A 21,246-nucleotide genomic window follows, 5' to 3' on the forward strand; every position below is an offset into this window, starting at 1 on the left:
CAGAATCGTACATAAGCACCCATACCTCAAACATAATGTCGGATTGCTTACATATGTCCTATACTCGAAACCTAAAAATCTATTAATGTCCAAAAGGACAAACAAAAATGAAACTTAAAAAAAAAAAGAAAAATAAAATTAAATTTAAAAAAAAGAATAAACAAGTTGAGGAATACATCCATAGAGTCCTAACTTAAAAATAAACAGAAAAAGTTTAAAAATAACTAATTGGTAAAAGAAGCTTATGCAATTTTAAAAAAAACTTATATACCCCAGAGCTGGAGAAGATTTGTTTCTCATTTTAACTTAGTTTTAAAAAACTAAACGCATTCACTTTTAGACATATGACCCAGTGACCAACCTCACTCATAATTTTAAAAATGCAAATTAAAAGGTGATCAATTTTCTTCTGTGAGATTGGTAAAGTTCAGAAAGTTGGATAATACTGTCGGTAAGAGTATAAGGAAATAAGCACTCCATTACACTATTGGTTTAACTTCTTTGGGGGAATTCAGCAATATCTATCAAATGTAAAATGCACATAATTTTCAACTCAAAACTCTACTTCAAGGAATTTATCCTACAAATAAAGTTGAATGTGAGTTCAAACACATACATATAATGAGTCAACTTCATCACTGTTCATAATCACAAAAGATGTGAGGTACTTTAAATCTCCTTCATTAGCTCACTTGGTAGAAAAACAATGATACACCTTTGCAATAGAACATAACAATAGAGCTCTCCAGAGAAGAATTTGGTAAATCTGTGTGTATCTATAAGGAAGCTCCAAGATAAATTAAGAGCAGGGTGAAGAGCAGCATTATAGGATGTTTTTTGCTTGTGTTTTTTAGTGAATACACACACACACACACACACATATATATATTAGCGCATATATATATATATATCTCAATGTACATGCATTTAATGTCAGTGGAAGGAGACAGAAAAAAATAATACCAGTAAATTCTAAAGAAGGGAATAGGGGAAGGGCACATAGAAAAGGAGACTTCTGGGAGCTTCAAGATGGTGGAAGAGTAAGACGCGGAGATCACTTTCCTTTCCAAAAATACATCAGAAATACATCTACATGTGGAATAGCTCCTACAGAACACCTACTGAACGTGGGCAGAAGACCTCAGACCTCCCAAAAGACAAGAAAGTCCCCACGTACCTGGGTAGGGCAAAAGAAAAAAGGAAAAACAGAGACAAAGAATAGGGACGGGACTTGCACCTCGGGGAGGGAGCTGTGAAGGAGCAAAGGTTTCCACACACTAGGAAGTCCCTTCGCGGGTGGAGACTGCGGGGGGCGGAGAGGGTAAGCTTCGGAGCTGCGGAGGAGAGCGCAGCAACAGGGGTGCGGAGGGCAGAGCAGAGAGATTCCCGCACAGAGGATCGGTGCCGACTGGCACTCACCAGCCCGAAAGACTTGTCTGCTCACCCACCGGGGCGGGCGGGGCTGGGAGCTGAGGCTTGGGCTTCCGTCGGAGCGCAGGGAGAGGACTGGGGTTGGCAGCGTGAACACAGCCTGAAGGGGCTACTGCACCACGGCTAGCCAGGAGGGAGTCAGAGAAAAGGTCTGGACCTGCGAAGAGGCAAGAGACTTTTTCTTCCCTCTTTGTTACCTGGTGCATGAGAAGAGGGGATTAACAGCGCCGCTTCAAGGAGCTCCAGAGACGGGCACGAGCCGCGGGAATCAGCGTGGACACCAGAGACGGGCATGGGACGCTAAGGCTGCTGCTGCAGCCACCAAGAAACCTGTGTGCGAGCACAGGTCACTATCCACACCGCCCCTCCCGGGAGCCTATGCAGCCCGCCACTGCCAGGGTCCCGTGATCCAGGGACGACTTCCCCGGGAGAACACACGGCACGCCTCAGGCTGGTGCAACATCACGCTAGCCTCTGCCGCCGCAGGCTCGCCACGCATCCCCCGGCCTGAGTGAGCCAAAGGCTCCGAATCAGGTGCTCCTTTAACCCCGTCCTGTCTGAGCGGAAGAACTGATGCCCTCAGGCAACCTACATGCAGAGGCGGGTCCAAATCCAAAGCTAAACCCCGGGAGCTGTGCGAACAAAGAGAAAGGGAAATTTCTCCCAGTAGGCTCAGAAGCAGCGGATTAAATCTCCACAATCAACTTGATGTACCCTGCATCTGTCGAATACCTGAATAGACAACGAATCATCCCAAATTAAGGAGGTGGACTTTGGGAGCAAAGATAAATATACTTTTTCCCTTTTTCTCTTTTTGTGAGTGTGTATATGTATGCTTCTGTATGTGATTTTGTCTGTATAGCTTTGCTTTTACCATTTGTCCTAGGGTTCTGTCCGTCCGTTTTTTTTAAAATTCTTTTCTTAATAATTATTTTTTATTTTAATAACTTTATTTCCTTTCTGTTTCCTTCTCTCTCTCTCTCTTTCTCTCTTTCTTTCCTTCTATTTTTTCTCCCTTTTATTATGACCCGTGTGGATGAAAGGCTCTTGGTGCTCCAGCAAGGCGTCAGGGCTGTGCCTCTGAGGTGGGAGAGCCAACTTCAGGACACTGGTCCACAAGAGACCTCCCAGCTCCACGTAATATCAAACGGCGAAAATCTCCCAGAGATCTCCATCTTAACACCAAGATCCAGCTTCACTCAACGACCAGCAAGCTACAGTACTGGACACCCTATGCCAAACAACTAGCAAGACAAGAACACAACCCAATCCGTTAGCAGAGAGGCTGCCTAAAATCATAATAAGGCCACAGACACCCTAAAACATACCACCAGACATGGACCTGCCCACCAGAAAGACAAAATCCAGCCTCATCCACCAGAACACAAGCACTAGTCCCCTCCACCAGGAAGCCTACACAACCCACTGAACCAACCTTAGCCACTGGGGACAGACACCAAAAACAACGGGAACTACGAACCTGCAGCCTGCAAAAAGGAGACCCCAAACACAGTAAGATAAGCAAAATGAGAAGACAGAAAAACACATAGCAGATGAAGGAGCAAGTTAAAAATCCACCAGACCTAAAGAATGAAGAGGAAATAGGCAGTCTACCTGGAAAAGAATTCAGAGTAATGATAGTAAAGATGATCCAAAATCTGGGAAATAGAATGGACAAAATGCAAGAAACATTTAACAAGGACCTAGAAGAACTAAAGATGAAACAAACAACGATGAACAACACAATAAATGAAATTAAAAATACTCTAGATGGGATCAATAGCAGAATAACTGAGGCAGAAGAACGGATAAGTGAGCTGGAAGATAAAATAGTGGAAATAACTACTGCAGAGCAGAATAAAGAAAAAAGAATGAAAAGAACTGAAGACAGTCTCAGAGACCTCTGGGACAATGCTAAATGCACCAACATTCTAATTATAGGGGTTCCAGAAGAAGAAGAGAAAAAGAAAGGGACTGACAAAATATTTGAAGAGATTGTAGTTGAAAACTTCCCTAATATGGGAAAGGAAATAGTTAACCAAGTCCAGGAAGCACAGAGAGTCCCATACAGGATAAATCCAAGGAGAAATACGCCAAGACACATATTAATCAAACTGTCAAAAATTAAATACAAAGAAAACATATTAAAAGCAGCAAGGGAAAAACAACAAATAACACACAAGGGAATCCCCATAAGGTTAACAGCTGATCTTTCAGAGAAACTGCAAGCCAGAAGGGACTGGCAGGACGTATTTAAAGTGATAAAGGAGAAAAACCTGCAACCAAGATTACTCTACCCAGCAAGGATCTCATTCAGATTTGATGGAGAAATTAAAACCTTTACAGACAAGCAAAAGCTGAGAGAGTTCAGCACCACCAAACCAGCTGTACAACAACTGCTAAAGGAACTTCTCTAGGCAAGAAACACAAGAGAAGGAAAAGACCTACACAAACGAACCCAAAACAATTAAGAAAATGGGAATAGGAACATACATATCAATAACTACCTTAAATGTAAATGGACTAAATGCTCCCACCAAAAGACACAGATTGGCTGAATGGATATAAAACAAGACCCATATATTTACTGTCTACAAGAGACCCACTTCAGACCTAGAGACACATACAGACTGAAAGTAAGGGGTGGAAAAAGATATTTCATGCAACTGGAAACCAAAAGAAAGCTGGAGTAGCAATTCTCATATCAGAAAAAATAGACTTTAAAATAAAGACTATTAGAAGAGACAAAGAAGGACACTACATAATGATCAAGGGATCGATCCAAGAAGAAGGAAGAAGATATAACAATTGTAAATATTTATGCACCCAACATAGGAGCACCTCAATACATAAGGTAAATACTAACAGCCATAAAAGGGGAAATCGACAGTAACACAATCATAGTAGGGGACTTTAACACCCCACTTTCACCAATGGACCGATCATCCAAAATGAAAATAAATAAGGAAACACAAGCTTCAAATGATACATTAAACAAGATGGACTTAATTGATATTTATAGGACATTCCATCCAAAAACAACAGAATACACATTTTTCTCAAGTGCTCATGGAACATTCTCCAGGATAGATCATATCTTGGGTCACAAATCAAGCCTTGGTAAACTTCAGAAAATTGAAATCGTATCAAGTATCTTTTCCAACCACAACACTAGGAGACTAGATATCAATTACAGGAAAAGATCTGTAAAAAATACAAACACATGGAGGCTAAACAATACACTACTTAATAACGAAGTGATCACTGAAGAATTCAAAGAGGAAATAAAAAAATTCCTAGAAACAAATGACAATGGAGACACAACGACCCAAAATCTATGGGATGCAGCAAAAGCAGTTCAAAGAGGGAAGTTTATAGCAATACAATCCTACCTTAAGAAACAGGAAACATCTCGAATAAACAACCTAAACTTTCACCTAAAGCAATTAGAGAAAGAAGAACAAAACAACCCCAAAGTTAGCAGAAGGAAAGAAATCATAAAAATCAGATCAGAAATAAATGAAAAAGAAATGAAGGAAACGATAGCAAAGATCAATAAAACTAAAAGCTGGTTCTTTGAGAAGATAAACAAAATTGATAAACCATTAGCCAGACTCATCAAGAAAAACAGGGAGAAGACTCAAATCAGTACAATTAGAAATGGAAAAGAAGTAACAACTGACACTGCAGAAATACAAAAGATCATGAGAGATTACTACAAGCAACCCTATGCCAATAAAATGGACAACCTGGAAGAAATGGACAAATTCTTAGAAATGCACAACCTGCCAAGATTGAATCAGGAAGAAATAGAAAATATGAACAGACCAATCACAAGCACTGAAATTGAAACTGTGATTAAAAATCTTCCAACAAACAAAAGCCCAGGACCAGATGGCTTCACAGGCGAATTCTATCAAACATCTAGAGAAGAACTAACACCTATCCTTCTCAAACTCTTCCAAAATACAGCAGAGGGAGGAACACTCCCGAACTCATTCTACCAGGACACCATCACCTTGATACCAAAACCAGACAAGGATGGCACAAAGAAAGAAAACTTCAGGCCAATATCACTGATGAACATAGATGCAAAATTCCTCAACAAAATACTAGCAAACAGAATCCAACAGCACATTAAAAGGATCAGACACCATGATCAAGTGGGGTTTATTCCAGGAATGCAAGGATTCTTCAATATATGGAAAACAATCAATGTGATAAACCATATTAACAAATTGAAGGAGAAAAACCATATGATCTTCTCAATAGATGCAGAGAAAGCTTTCGACAAAATTCAACACCCATTTATGATAAAAACCCTGCAGAAAGGAGGCATAGAGGGAACTTTGCTCAACATAATAAAGGCCATATATGACAAACCCACAGCCAACATCATCCTCAATGGTGAAAAAGTGAAAGCATTTCCACTAAGATCAGGAACAAGACAAGGTTGCCCACTCTCACCACTCTTATTCAACATAGTTTTGGAAGTTTTAGCAGCAATCAGAGAAGAAAAGGAAATAAAAGGAATCCAAATCGGAAAAGAAGAAGTAAAGCTGTCGCTGTTTGCAGATGACATGATACTATATACACAGAGAATCCTAAAGATGCTACCAGAAAATGCTAGAGCTAATCAATGAATTTGGTAAAGTAGCAGGATACAAAATTAATGGACAGAAATCTCTGGCATTCCTATACACTAATGATGAAAAATCCGAAAGTGAAATCAAGAAAACACTCCCATTTACCACTGCAACAAAAAGAATAAAATATCTAGGAATAAACCTACCTAAGGAGACAAAAGACCTGTACGCAGAAAATTATAAGACACTGATGAAAGAAATTAAAGACGATACAAATAGATGGAGACATATACCATGTTCTTGGATTGGAAGAATCAACATTGTGAAAATGACTCTACTACCCAAAGCAATCTACAGATTCAATGCAATCCCTATCAAACTACCACTGGCATTTTTCACAGAACTAGAACAAAAAATTTCAAAATTTGTATGGAAACACAAAAGACCCCGAATAGCCAAAGCAATCTTGAGAACAAAAAACGGAGCTGGAGGAATCAGGCTCCCTGACTTCAGACTATACTACAAAGCTACAGTAATCAAGACAGTATGGTACTGGCACAAACACAGAAATATAGATCAATGAAACAGGATAGAAAGCCCAGAGATAAACCCACACACATATGGTCACCTTATCTTTGATAAAGGAGGCAGGAATGTACAGTGGAGATAGGACAGCCTCTTCAATAAGTGGTGCTGGGAAAACTGGACAGGTACATGTAAAAGTATGAAATTAGATCACTCCCTAACACCATACACAAAAGTAAACTCAAAATGGATTAAAGACCTAAATGTAAGGCCAGAAACTATCAAATCTTAGAGGAAAACATAGGCAGGACACTCTATGACATAAATCTCAGCAAGATCCATGTTGACCCACCTCCTAGAGAAATGGAAATAAAAACAAAAATAAACAAATGGGACTTAATGAAACTTAAAAGCTTTTGCACAGCAAAGGAAACCATAAACAAGACCAAAAGACAACCCTCAGAATGGGAGAAATTATTTGCAAATGAAGCAACTGACAAAGGATTAATCTCCAAAATTTATAAGCAGCTCATGCAGTTTAATAACAAAAAAACAAAAACCCCAGTCCAAAAACAGGCAGAAGACCTAAATAGATATTTCTCCAAAGAAGATATATGGACTGCCAACAAACACACGAAAGAATGCTGAACATCACTAATCATTAGAGAAATGCAAGTCAAAACTACAATGAGATATCATCTCACACCAGCCAGAATGGCCATCATCAAAAAATCTACAAACAATAAATGCTGGAGAGGGTGTGGAGAAAAGGGAACCCTCTTGCACTGTTGGTGGGAATGTAAATTGATACAGCCACTGTGGAGAACAGTATGGAAGTTCCTTAAAAAACTACAAATAGAACTACCATATGACCCAGCAATCCCACTACTGGGCATATAACCCTGAGAAAACCATAATTCAAAAAGAGTCATGTACCAAAATGTTCATTGCAGCTCTATTTACAATAGCCCGGAGACGGAAACAACCTAAGTGTCCATCATCGGATGAATGGATAAAGAAGATATGTCCTGAATAAAATCACATTATTTCAAAAAAAAAAAAAAAAGATATAGCACATATATACAATGGAATATTACTCAGCCATAAAAAGAAACGAAATTGAGCTATTTGTAATGAGGTGGATAGACCTAGAGTCTGTCATATAGAGTGAAGTAAGTCAGAAAGAGAGAGACAAATACCATATGCTAACACATATATATGGAATTTAAGGGGAAAAAAATGTCATGAAGAGCCTAGGGTAAGACAGGAATAAAGACACAGACCTACTAGAGAATGGACTTGAAGATATGGGGAGGGGAAGGGTAAGCTGTGACAAAGCGAGAGAGAGGCATGGACATATATAGACTACCAAACATATGGTAGATAGCTAGTGGGAAGCAGCCACATAGCACAGGGAGATAGCTCGGTGCTTTGTGATCGCCTGGAGGGGTGGGATAGGGAGGGTGGGAGGGAGGGAGACGCAAGAGGGATGAAATATGGGAACATATGTATATATATATAACTGATTCATTTTGTTGTAAAGCAGAAACTAACACACCATTGTAAAGCAATTATACTCCAATAAAGATGTTTAAAAAAAAAAAAAAAAAAGCCCAGGACCAGATGGCTTCACAGGCGAGTTCTATCAAACATTTACAGAAGAGCTAACACCCACCCTTCTCAAACTCTTCCAAAATATAGCAGAGGGAGGAACACTCCCAAACTCATTCTACCAGGCCACCATCACCCTGATACCAAAACAAGACAAAGATGTCACAAAGAAAGAAAATTACAGGCCAATATCACTGAGAAACATAGATGCAAAAATCCTCAACAAAATACTAGCAAACAGAATCCAACAGCACATTAAAAGGATCAGACACCATGATCAAGTGGGGTTTATTCCAGGAATGCAAGGATTCTTCAATATATGCAAATCAATCAATGTGATACACCATATTAACAAATTGAAGGAGAAAAACCATATGATCATCTCAATAGATGCAGAAAAAGCTTTCGACGAAATTCGACACCTATTTATGATAAAAACCCTGCAGAAAGTAAGCACAGAGGGAACTTTGCTCAACATAATAAAGGCCATATATGACAAACCCACAGCCAACATTGTCCTCAATAGTGAAAAACTGAAATCATTTCCACTAAGATCAGGAACAGGACAAGGGTGCCCACTCTCACCACTCTTATTCAGCATAGTTTTGGAAGTTTTAGCCACAGCAATCAGAGTAGAAAAAGAAATAAAAGGATCAAATCGGAGAAGACGACGTAAAGCTGTCACTCTTTGCAGATGACATGATACTATACGTAGAGAATCCTAAAGATGCTACCAGAAAACTACTAGAGCTAATAAATGAATTTGGTAAAGCAGCAGGATACAAAATTAATGGACAGAAATCTCTAGCATTCCTATACACTAATGATGAAAAATTTGAAAGTGAAATTAAGGAAACACTCCCATTTACCACTACAACAGAAAGAATAAAATACCTAGGAATAAACCTACCTAAGGAGACAAAAGACCTGTACGCAGAAAATTATAAGACACTGATGAAAGAAATTAAAGATGATACAAATAGATGGATAGATATATCAGGTTCTTGGATTGGAAGAATCAACATTGTGAAAATGACTATACTGCCCAAAGCAATCTACAGATTCAATGTAATCCCTATCAAACTACCACTGGCATTTTTCACAGAACTAGAACAAAAAATTTCACAATTTGTATGGAAACACAAAAGACCCCGAATAGCCAAAGCAATCTTGAGAAAGAAAAACAGAGCTGGAGGAATCAGGCTCCCTGACTTCAGACCATACTACAAAGCTACAGTAATCAAGACAGTATGGTACTGGCACAAACACAGAAATATAGATCAATGGAACAGGATAGAAAGCCCAGAGATAAACCCACACACATATGGTCACCTTATCTTTGATAAAGGAGGCAAGAATATACAGTGTAGAAAAGACAGCCTCTTCAATAAGTGGTGCTGGGAAAACTGGAGAGGTTGATGTAAGAGTATGAAATTAGAACACTCCCTGACACCATACATGAAAATAAACTCAAAATGGATTAAAGACCTAAATGTAAGGCCAGACACTATAAAACTCTTAGAGGAAAACATAGGCAGAACAGTCTATGACATAAATCACAGCAAGATCCTTTTGACCCACCTCCCAGAGAAATGGAAATAAAAACAAAAATAAACATATGGGACCTAATGAAACTTAAAAGCTTTTGCACAGCAAAGAAAACCATAAATAAGACCAAAAGACAACCCTCAGAATGGGAGAAAATATTTGCAAATGAAGCAACTGACAAAGGATTAATCTACAAAATTTATAAGCAGCTCATGCAGTTCAATATCAAAAAAAACAAACAACCCAATCCAAAAATGGGCAGAAGACCTAAACAGACATTTCTCCAAAGAAAATACACAGATTGCCAACAAACACATGAAAGGATGCTCAACATCACTAACCATTAGAGAAATGCAAATCAAAACTACAATGAGGGGCTTCCCTGGTGGCGCAGTGGTTGAGAGTCCGCCTGCCGATGCAGAGGACACGGCTTCGTGCCCCGATCCGGGAAGATCCCACATGCCGCAGAGTGGCTAGGCCTGTGAGCCATGGCCGCTGAGCCAGCGTGTCCGGAGCCTATGCTCCGCACCGGGAGAGGCCACAACAGTGAGGGACCCGCGTACCGCAAACAACAAAAAAACTACAATAAGATATCATCTCACATTGGTCAGAATGACCATCATCAAAAAAATCAACAAACAATAAGTGCTGGAGTGGGTGTGGAGAAAAGGGAACCGTCCTGCAGTGTTGGTGGGAATGTAAATTGTTACAGCCACTGTGGAGAACAGTATGGAGGTTCCCTAAAAAACTAAAAATAGAACTACCATACGAGACAGCAATCCCACTATTGGGCATATACCCAGAGAAAACCATAATTCAAAAAGAGTCGTGTACCAAAAGGTTCATTGAAGCTCTATTTACAGTAGCCAGGACATGGAAGCAACCTAAGTGTCCATCAACAGATGAATGGATAAAGAAGATGTGGCACACATATACCGTGGAATATTACTCAGCCATAAAAAGAAACGAAATTGAGTTATTTGTAGTGGGGTGGATGGACCTAGAGTCTGTCATACAGAGTGAAGTAAGTCAGAAAGAGAAAAACAAATACCGTATGCTAACACATATATATCGACTCTAAGGAAAAAAAAAATGTCATGAAGAACCTAGGGGCAAGACAGGAATAAAGACACAGACCTACTAGTGAATGGACTTGAGGACATGGGGAGGGGGAAGGGTAAGCTGTGACAAAGTGAGAGAGTGGCATGGACATATATACACTACCAAACATAAAATAGATAGCTAGTGGGAAGCAGCCACATAGCACAGGGAGATCAGCTCAGTGCTTTGTGACCACCTAGAGGGGTGGGATAGGGAGGGTGGGAGGGAGGGAGATGCAAGAGGGAAGAGATATGGGAACATATGTATATGTATAACTGATTCACTTTGTTATAAAGCAGAAACTAACACACCACTGTAAAGCAATTATACTCCAATAAAGATGTTAAAAAAAAAAGACTTCTTTCTCCTTTATATATTGTTTCATACAGCTTAAATATGCGTTACCAGATACATACATTATGTTTTTCATTAAACTTTTTGAAATAATTATAGATTCACTTGCAGTTATTAAAAATAACAGAGAGATCCCATGTATCCTTTATCCAGTTTCCCGCAATGCTAATATCTCGCAAAACTCTAGGACAATCTCACAACCAGGATATTGATATTGATATATTGATATTGATATATTGATATTGATATTGATATTGATATCAAGATACAGAACACTTCCATCACCACAATGATTCCTCCTGTTGCCCTTTTATAGCCACGTTCACTTTTCTCCACTCCCAGCCACTTCTTAATCCCTGGCAACTGCTAATCTGTTCTCCATTTCCATAAAATGTTGATTCAAGAATTTCTATAAATGAATATAATATGTATAACCTTTTGAGATTTGCTTTTTCCACTCAGCATAATTCTCTGGAGATTCATCTAGATTGTTGCATGTGTCAACAGTTCATTCTTTTTGTTGCTGAGTAGTATCCCATCATATGGATTTACCAGAGTTTGTTAAACCATTTGACTGTTGAAGGACTTCTGGTGTGTATCCCAGTTCTTGGCTATTATGAATAAGGCTGCTGTAAACATTCACGTACAGGAGTTGTGTTAGCGTAAGTCTTCATTCTCTGGAATAAATGCCCAGGAATGCAATTCCTAGGTTGTATGATAGTTAATGTTTAGGTTTTATTTTTTTTAAAGAAACTGTCAAAGTGTTTTCCAGAGCGGCTGTGTCATTTTAAATTCCCAACAGCAATATATGAGTGATACCTTTTCTCTACATGCTCAACAGCATTTGATACTACCACTATTTTTTATTATAATCATTCTGATAGGTACACAGTGATATTTCATTGTGGTTTTCATTTGCGTTCCTCTAATGGCTAAAGATACTAAATATCTTTTCAAGTTTATTTGCCATCTGTACATATTCTTCTGTGAAACGTCTCTATGCTTTTTTTTTTTTTTTTTTTTTTTTTGCCAATTTTCTAACTGGGCTGTTTTTGTTAAAACGTTGAGTTTTTGAGAGTTCTTTATTCTAGCCTTTTGCCAGATGTGTGGTTTGCAAATAATTTCTTTCTCTCTGTAACTTGGCTTTTCTCCTTTCAACAAGGTCTTTCACAGAACAAAATTTTTATTTGATAAAGTCCAATTTATCCATTTTCCATTTTATGGATCACACTTTTGGTGTCAAAAGTTTAAGCGTGTCTATCCCTCCATCAAATACCACAGTCTTGATTACTGTGGTCATTTTAATAAGCTTGGAATCAAGTAGACTGATCCTTCCCACTTTGATTTTTAAAAAGAAAATTCTATTTTCTTTCCCTTTGCGTATACATTTTAATATTATTTATTCTATTAAAAAATCTTGTGGAGATTTTTAAAGTTCTGTTAAACATGTGTATCAGTTTGGGGAGGACTGACATCTTTATTATGTTGAGTCTTCTAAGCCATGAATATGGCAAGTCTCTCCATTTATTTAGATCTTCCTTGATTATTTTCATCAGTGTTTTGTAGCTTTCAGCGTACAAATCCTGTATGTGTTTTCTAAGATTTACAACTAGGTGTTTGTTTTTTGAGTAAATGTTATTGTATTTTTAATTTCAATGTCCACATACTCATTGCTAGAAATAAAATTTATTTTTTGTATGTATTGTGTATCCTGGGCCTTACTGAACTCATTTATCAGTTCTTGGAGTTGTTTTTTGTTTTTGTTTTGGTAGATTCCTTGGGATTTTCTTAGTAGACAATCATGTCATCTGCAAATAGGAACAGTTTTATTTCATCCTTTCCCATCTTTTATTCTTTTATTTCCTTTTCTTGACTTACTGCACTATGCTGAATAAAGGTAATGAGTGTGGACATCCTTGCCTTGTACCTGATCTTAGGGGAAAACCGCATTCGGTATTTCATCATTAAATTAAGTATAATGTTGAGGAAGTTCCACTCTATTCCTATTTATTTGAGGGTTTTTTTTATCATGAATGGGTGTTGAATTTTGTCAAATGCTTCTTCTGTATCATTTGACATGGTCATGTGATTTTCTTCTTTAGCCTATTAATATGGTGAATTATATTGATTTTCAAATAGTGAACAAGATTTGCATCCCTGGAATAAACCTCATTTTTCATGGTGTATAATTCATTTTATATGCTGCTAAATTCTATTTGCCAATGTTTGTTAAGGATTTTTTTGGTCTATATTCAGGAGAAGTATTGGTCTGTAGGTTTTTTGGGTTTTTTGGTTTGTTTTTTGCATTGTCTTTGGTTTGGTATCTGGGTAATACCAGCTTCTTAAAATGAATTGATAAGTGTTCCCTCCTCTTCTATTTTCCAGAAAACCTTTTGTAGAATTAGTGTTGACTCTGCTTTAAACATGTGGTAGAATTTTCAGGTAAAACTATCTGTGTCTGAAGATTTCTTTTTTGGGAGTTTTTAAAATTATGAACTCAATTTCCTTAATAAGTATAGAGCTATTCAAGTTATCCACTTCATTTCGGGTGGATTGTGGTAATTGTGTTTTTTGAGGAAGTGGCCCACTTTAAGTTGTAAAATTTACGTGTGCAGAGTTGTTTGTAGTACTTCTTTACTATCCTTTTGATGTCTACAGGATCTGTAGTGATATCTCCTATTTCGTTCTGATATTGGTAATTTATGTCTTCTTTTTTTTTCATTGTCAGTCTTGCTACAAATTGTCAGATTTATTGATCTTTTCAAAGAACCAGATGTTCGTTTCACTGACTTTTTTCTACTGTTTTCCTGCCTTCAATTTCATTGATTTTTGCTTTTATATTTATTATTTCCTTTCTTCTGCTTGCTTTTGGTATATTTTGCTCATTTTTTCTAAGTTTTACTGAGGTATAATTGACAAATAGAATTGTAATATATTTTAAGGGTACAGTATGATGACTTGATATACATATACATTATGAAAGGAATTCCACCAACAAGTTAATTAACATATCTATCACCTCACAGAGTTACTTTTTTTTTTTTTTTTTGGTGAGAATTTTTTTTTTTTTTTGGTGAGAATACTTAAGATCTACTGTCTTAGCAAATATCGAGTATACAATACAGTATTATCAACTACAGTCACCATGCTGTACATTAGATTCTCGGAGCATACTTACCTTGTAACTGAAAGTTTGTACCCTTTCACCAACTTCTCCCCATTTCCCTCACCCCCTCAGGCCCTGGCAACCACCATTCTACTCTCTGTTTTTATGAGTTTGACTTTTTTTTTTTTAAGATTCCACATGTAAGTGATACAATGCAATATTTGTCTTTCTCTATCTGGCTTATTTCACTTAGCAGAATGCCCTCCAGGCTCCCCACTGGGCCTTTGCTGATGTGGATGTGGGTGAGGCCACGGTTTTTTCCGTAGTGTTTGGCTAGAGCAGAACAGTTATTGTCTAAAACTGTTTTGTCTTGCTAGGGTGTCCCTTTCCTAGTCCTTCAGCTACAAAGAGCAGGCTTTTGTTGGTTTTGTTTTGTTTTGTCTGCCCTTGTTGGCATTTCTTGGTTGCCGGCTTCTTTAGCTCTGAGTCTGGGATATATGAAGCAAAATAAATAGAACTAACCCAACTAAAAATGTAAAAGACCTGTGTTCAGAAACTGTAAAACATCAATGAGGGGAATTAAAGATGACCTAAATAAATGGAGGCTATTATTCCACATACCTGTGTTGGAAGACTAAACAGTGTAGAGTCAATTCTCCCCCTTATTATATCTGAATCACAATCGCTACTACTTTTTTTGAAAACTGACAAGGTTTTATACTAAAACATACATAGTGATGCAAAGGGAAAAGAATAACCAAAGCACTCTTCAGGAAGAATAAAGAGAGAACATTCTCTAAGATATCAAGATTTATAAACTAGAGTAATGATGATGGTGTGGCATTCACGACAAGAGACATAAATACACCAAAGGAACAGAATTGAGAGCACAGAAGTTGACTACACATAAATGGGAAAATATTTATAATAAATATTTTGGTTATATAACAGTGCAGAGATAATTGGAAATCCATGTGGAAAGGAAAAAATATAACCTCTACCTCACACTCTGTACAAAAACCGACTCCCGGTAGGGAATAATCTAAATGTAAAAGGCAAAACAAAGCTTCAAGGAGCTATTATAAGAGAATATCTTAATTCAAAGGGTATGGAAAGATTTCTTAAACAGGAGATGAAAAGCACAGACCATAGAAAAGTAGGGAAAAGGGGACTGTATAAAAATTAAGAACTTCTGGTCATCCAAACACACAACTGAGAGAGTAAAAAAGCAAGCCACAGAGAGGAAAAAATTTTGTAATACATATAACTAAAAGGCTTACATCCAGAATATGCAAATAACTCCTATAAATCAAGACAAAGATAAACGATCAAATAGAAAATGGGCAAAGAAACTTCACCAATGATATCCAAATGGTCAGTAAACATCATTAGTCATCAGGAAAATCCCAATTAAAACCTCAATGAGATGCCACCCCACATATGCCAGAATTTCTGAAATTAAAAAGACATTTGATACCTTGTATAAATAATAATATAGAGCACTGGACCTCTCATATACTGCTATATTAGTCTGTAAATTGGTACAACCACTTTGGAAAACCATTTGACAAATGCTACATTTAAATATCTGCATATTCTAAGACCTAGAGATTCCATTTCTACATATATACCCAAGAGAAATGCATGCACACGTACAGCAAGAGCCTGGAAACACCATTAGGCCCAATGTCGATCAACAGTAGAATGGATTAAAAAAATAGTAGAATGGATTTTAAAAAATAGTAGAATGGATAAATTGTGATGTATTTATACACTGGATTACAACACAGCAATAAAAATAAATGAACAACAGTTTCCTAAAACTTACGTAATGTTGACCAAAAACACCCAAACATAAAAGAATATATACTCTATACTTCCACTGGATAAATTCTGAAAAGAATTAAGTAAAACCAAGCAGTGGTGCTTAATAATACATGCTTATAAAGACAAAAAAGTTCTCATAAAAATCAGATTATTGATTATCTTTGGTGATGGAGGAAAAAAGGAAGCTATTGGAAGGGAGCACTAATGAAGTATAGGTAAGAGTCTACTTCTTGACCCAGGTGATGGTTATATGGTTGTTTGTGTCATGAAAATTCACTGAGCTGTATGTTTTTGTTTTCACTGAGCTGTTTGTTTTCACCCTGTATGTTTTCAATTTCACAATTTAAAAGTTTTTAAAACGTCATTCAAATGAAATCTTTCAAAACATTTACATTATGTCTTTATGATTTTTAACACTGAAGTTTAACACTATAAAGTCCTTAGGGCTAGCAGTATTAAAGTTCATAAAATCATAAAAGGAACTTTTCCCAATTACATATGTGCTCTTCTCTCAAATAGCAACAAGAAATAAGTGAACACACACCAGAGGAAGGTACATAATGAACTACGTAAATATTCTGCTTAACAATCTATACTCTAACATATTTTTCCTATAGATGTTATCATCCTATAGCTAAATGATGAGTGTTTCTTCAGAGTAACTGGTATATGAAGAAAAAAAAAGTCAACCCGAAACAGCATATTCATTTTTGCAGCTATGATACTATGGTAATAATTTGAAACAATTATATTTCAAGTGGACAGATAGGTTTGGTCTCCCTAGAGTATTACAGTCTATTCAAAAATTCAATATACTTAACACAGTATATCTTTTCATATCTTTTCTCCATCTGATGGTGGAAAAATTATGTTTCTATTTATGTACATTTTCCATTTAGATAAAAATGTTATCTGTTTAAAAGTGTCTTAGAGTCACAGATAACCTGAGGTTTCTTTTAGGGAGCAAACAATGAAAGACAAAGGCACATGAGCATAATGTTTCTAACCCTTTCCCAGAGCCAAGCGTTCTCTGACTGATGAATGAAAACTGATAGTAACAGAATGCCACCTTTTAACAATTTACTGCTTTAGAAAGGTAATTATATAATAGGTAATTTTGTAATTTTATATAATACTACATTAAGAACTCCTACAAGTCAATAAGTAATGTACCCATTTTTTAAATGGATAAAAGATACAAAAAAGTATATAAGAAATAGTCACAGAAAAGGTAAGAATGGCCAATAAACACATGAAAAGATGCTAAGACATTAATAATAATTAAAGAATGTTAATTAAAATATGATAACATTTTCCTATCAATTGGCAAAAATGAAAAAGATCAAGAATATCCAATGTTGATAAGGGTACGGATAGATAAAAGTACTTATATACTGATGGCAGGACTACAAATTGGTACAAACTTTTTGAAAGGCAATTTGACAATACCTATAAAAATTTTAAACACATACAGCTGCCCTAATACCCAGCAATCCCATTTTTAAAATCTATCCTATGAAAAAATTAGTATGAGTTGTAAAGATAAATTTATAAGGATATCTGTTATAGCACCAGCATGGGAGAATGAATAAGTAAATTTTGGTGTATATATACAATGGAAATATCAAGCACTCTTTTTTTTTTTTTTTTTTTTTGCGGTACGCGGGCCTCTCACTGTTGTGGCCTCTCCCGTTGCGGAGCACAGGCTCCAGACACGCAGGCTCAGCGGCCATGGCTCACGGGCTCAGCCGCTCCATGGCATGCGGGATCTTCCCGGACCGGGGCACGAACCCGTGTCCCCTGCATCGGCAGGCGGACTCTCAACCACTGCGCCACCAGGGAAGCCCTCAAGCACTCTTCTTAAAATGCTGAATATCTTTGTTACTAATTTGGAAAGATGTCCAAGATACATTAATAAGCAATGCAAATAAGCTGCAGAAAAATATATATAGCATTTCATTTTTATTTTTGAAAAAAGACTGCACATATGCATGTATATAAGCATAGAAAAATGTCTGCAACTATATACAGCAAACTCTTAACAATGGTAACCTCTGGAGGGGAAGAGAGTTTTGGTTTGGAGATGAGGAATAGGAAAGACTTATCTTTTATTTAATCCTCTGCATTGTCCGAATTCATTTTAATGAGCATATATTAATTTTTATTTTTAAAATAAGGATGTATTTAAATATAACATTTATTGAGTTATTCATTTAGCTGATTTACCCAATTGGGGATTACTTTACTATTTAATATTTTATGAAAAGTTACTTTATGGTCAGAATGAGACAATTCTCTTAGAACTTCTAAAGGAAAACAAACAAAAAAACAGAAATAGCAGATTCTTCACCAAAGTCAGCATCAGTTCATTTTAACTAAGGGATAAATTAAATCTAATGTTTGAAATTAGTAACCAACACAAAGCACTTTAAACAACAAAGACAGTGAAGTTAAACAAAGATGAAAACCCACCTGGACTATATCCAAAACCATGCCAGCTGAGACTGTTCCAAAGCCAGCTAACAAAAATGGCACAAGTATCTGCAGTGCCATGACACCACTGGACTCCTTTGGTAATTTCTGGTTTGCTTCCACAATGACATCTTCATCACCATCTCTAGATACATCTTCATCTTGTAACATGGCCGTAGTTTCCGAAGCCTCCCTTCCATCACAATAATTGTAGTTGGCGTAGTCATCATACTTCTGGCTACAGCTTGATGGCGTGTGCCCATTGTTGCCATGAAAAGATGGCTCTGAGAAACTGTGATATTCCATGTGTTGTTCAGATCTATTACTAAAAGTTTGTGCTGCAGTTGATAACCCATCTTGCCAAATGCTATTTCCTTTTTTGTGCCTGTCTTCCTGGTTTTTCTGGTAAATTACCGGAACCATACTCAACAGTAAGTTTAAAAACTTATCAGATTGAATTGTATTTAAACTTAAAGTCCAGTCTACAAAACCTCCTCCACTACTTGGACCACCACTTGTTCTGTTAGTAATAGATCTTCCTTTACTATTAGTCATATTGTCATCGCAAAAGACCCTGTACGCCTTAGATCTCAAGCTTCATGAACCATAGCAGATGAATCAGAACCACATGAATGCTGGTTTAAATTAAGATGTTGACTTCATTGTGTAGAAAACAACGTTTCCACTAACCGAAGATGTTTAGAAGTTCCACAGAGGGATTGGATCTGGAAAAACAAAATAAAATAGTTTTTAAAAGTCAGATTAACTATCTTGATACTTCATAATTAAAGGTATAAAATAACACATGTTCTTAAACCAACCCTAATGTACTGACATTATACCCTTTGGGCTTAACACATAACTGCTTTGTACACAGAAATGTAGTATACAGCTTCTTTGTGTGTTCTATCTCGGTTAAAAATGTTTATCTTCGTATACTTTATGTAATTAATACCCATGTAAAGTCTTCAAATGTCTCCGAAATTCTACAATAGACAAAGTTATTAAATAAAGTAATGGCTTCCATTACTTATACTGAGGTCTCAGAATCAAATTGCTACAACCCTTTACATATGCAGGCACAACAAAGGTAAAGTATATGACATTATATTTTAAACATATTAAATAATAATCTGTGTTACTTTATTTACAAATTAATATAATATACATTTTGCTATTAAAATATGAAGAAACGATGATAATGTTTGCCATGAAATTATTTGATAAATATCCTAAATAGTGTACATGGCATTTACTTCACATGTAAAATTAGGCTGATGTCATATTTGTAGTTTCTGACATACAAAAAATTCATTATAGTTGATTTAGGAATATAATCCCTCTGTTACCTAAGAAATAACCAAAATGAAAAGGGATTACAAATATTCACTTAATCCTATTTTGCAAGCCAACCAAAAGAAAGCTTGCAATGCACTTATCACTTAATGCCCTTCTCAAAGTCAGCTCTGGCCCTTAATCCCAGAGTATGCTCCTGATTGGCTGGTTATGGACAAGATTCTCTCTAAAGATCCTGAACTAAAGACACAGACACATTGTGTAAGCTGGTTTGAGAGTAACAGGCACTGAAGTTGTGAGGTCGTACATCACCTGCCCAGGTAGAGAGTCTGACTCTTAGGACAGCTGCCACCACAGGTACGTACGTTTTCAAAGTTATTAGGGTGGGTCTAAGGCCTCAGGTGTTTCTCAGGAATGCCCAGCCCCGTCTTACATTTATAAGAGCATCCAAGATCAACAAATTGGCTCTGATTTGATAAGGGATAGATGGCCCACTGCCTAACTGGACTGCCCACCCACCAAGCTAGGCTAAGAATTGCTGCTACAATACTGCTGCTTTTAATGAAAACCATTCTATTCTTCAATATTTGTTTTCAATTTCTTAGAATATCGATCTCCTCTCCTTGGATAGGAAGATCAATAACAAGGAATGGCAAAGGGAAAAAGAAAAGGGACTATGCTGGGGACGAGTGGATGCTAGGATCTGGTTCATCTATTTCATCATTCACTCACTTTCCTTTCTTCCCTCTTGTGATTATGGAGGGGTCTGGGAATTCCTGCTGGGGAATAGTCTTAAAATATAGATTCTAGGACTCTGGACCTACTGACTCAGAATATATTTGAGGTATATAAACCTTTTTTTTTTTTTAAGCTCCCCAAGTGATTACAGTACAGACATCCTGTGGACCTGCAGAGAATCCGATGAGATTAAGTACTAGTTGCCATCTTTGCCACTTGCAGGCTGATCAGTATGCAGACAAAGGCAGTGTTTAAAGAAAATCAAAGGAATGGAAGCAATGTCCGGAGTGAAGCAAAGAAGAACCCAAGCAGTCCACAAAGAGGAAGAGAGCCAGAACAGCTGCCTGAGAACTTTCCATGTAAGAAGGGCTCAGCTGTATGTCTGGAACTTATGAGATTTCCAGCAGCCTTACATGAGTCAGATTGAGTGGGTTTCTGTTCCTTCAACCAATTCACCTGTTTTTAAGTAGTGAGCATTTCACTGCCCCAAAGAGATCTCTAATCAAACAAAAAAACAGAGCAAATCTCAAAGAGATAAAGCTTTCAGACAAGTCTGAAGGGCCAGTGATGGATATAGGCAATTTCTTCTTCCCCTTGAAGCAGAATTATAAGGGAAATGCAGAGAAATGTAGATAAACAATAAAGAGAGAT

The 21,246-nt window shown here is 37.0% G+C and overlaps 1 protein-coding gene across 3 annotated transcripts in view; it reads right to left on the reverse strand.

Annotated features, from left to right (window-relative positions):
• The window catches only part of SLC41A2 (solute carrier family 41 member 2), a 120,846-nt gene that overhangs the window by 87,635 nt on the left and 11,965 nt on the right, over positions 1 to 21,246 (reverse strand). For all 3 annotated transcript variants that reach the window (XM_082665055.1, XM_082665056.1, XM_082665057.1), the window contains exon 2: positions 18,562 to 19,286. In XM_082665055.1, coding sequence (XP_082521181.1) covers positions 18,562 to 19,116 — 555 coding nt within the window. In that variant the 5' untranslated portion in view covers positions 19,117 to 19,286. The remainder of the gene's footprint in view (positions 1 to 18,561; positions 19,287 to 21,246) is intronic.

Source organism: Grampus griseus (assembly GCF_964374135.1).
Source record: "Grampus griseus genome assembly, chromosome: 11".
Classification (NCBI taxonomy): domain Eukaryota; kingdom Metazoa; phylum Chordata; class Mammalia; order Artiodactyla; family Delphinidae; genus Grampus; species Grampus griseus.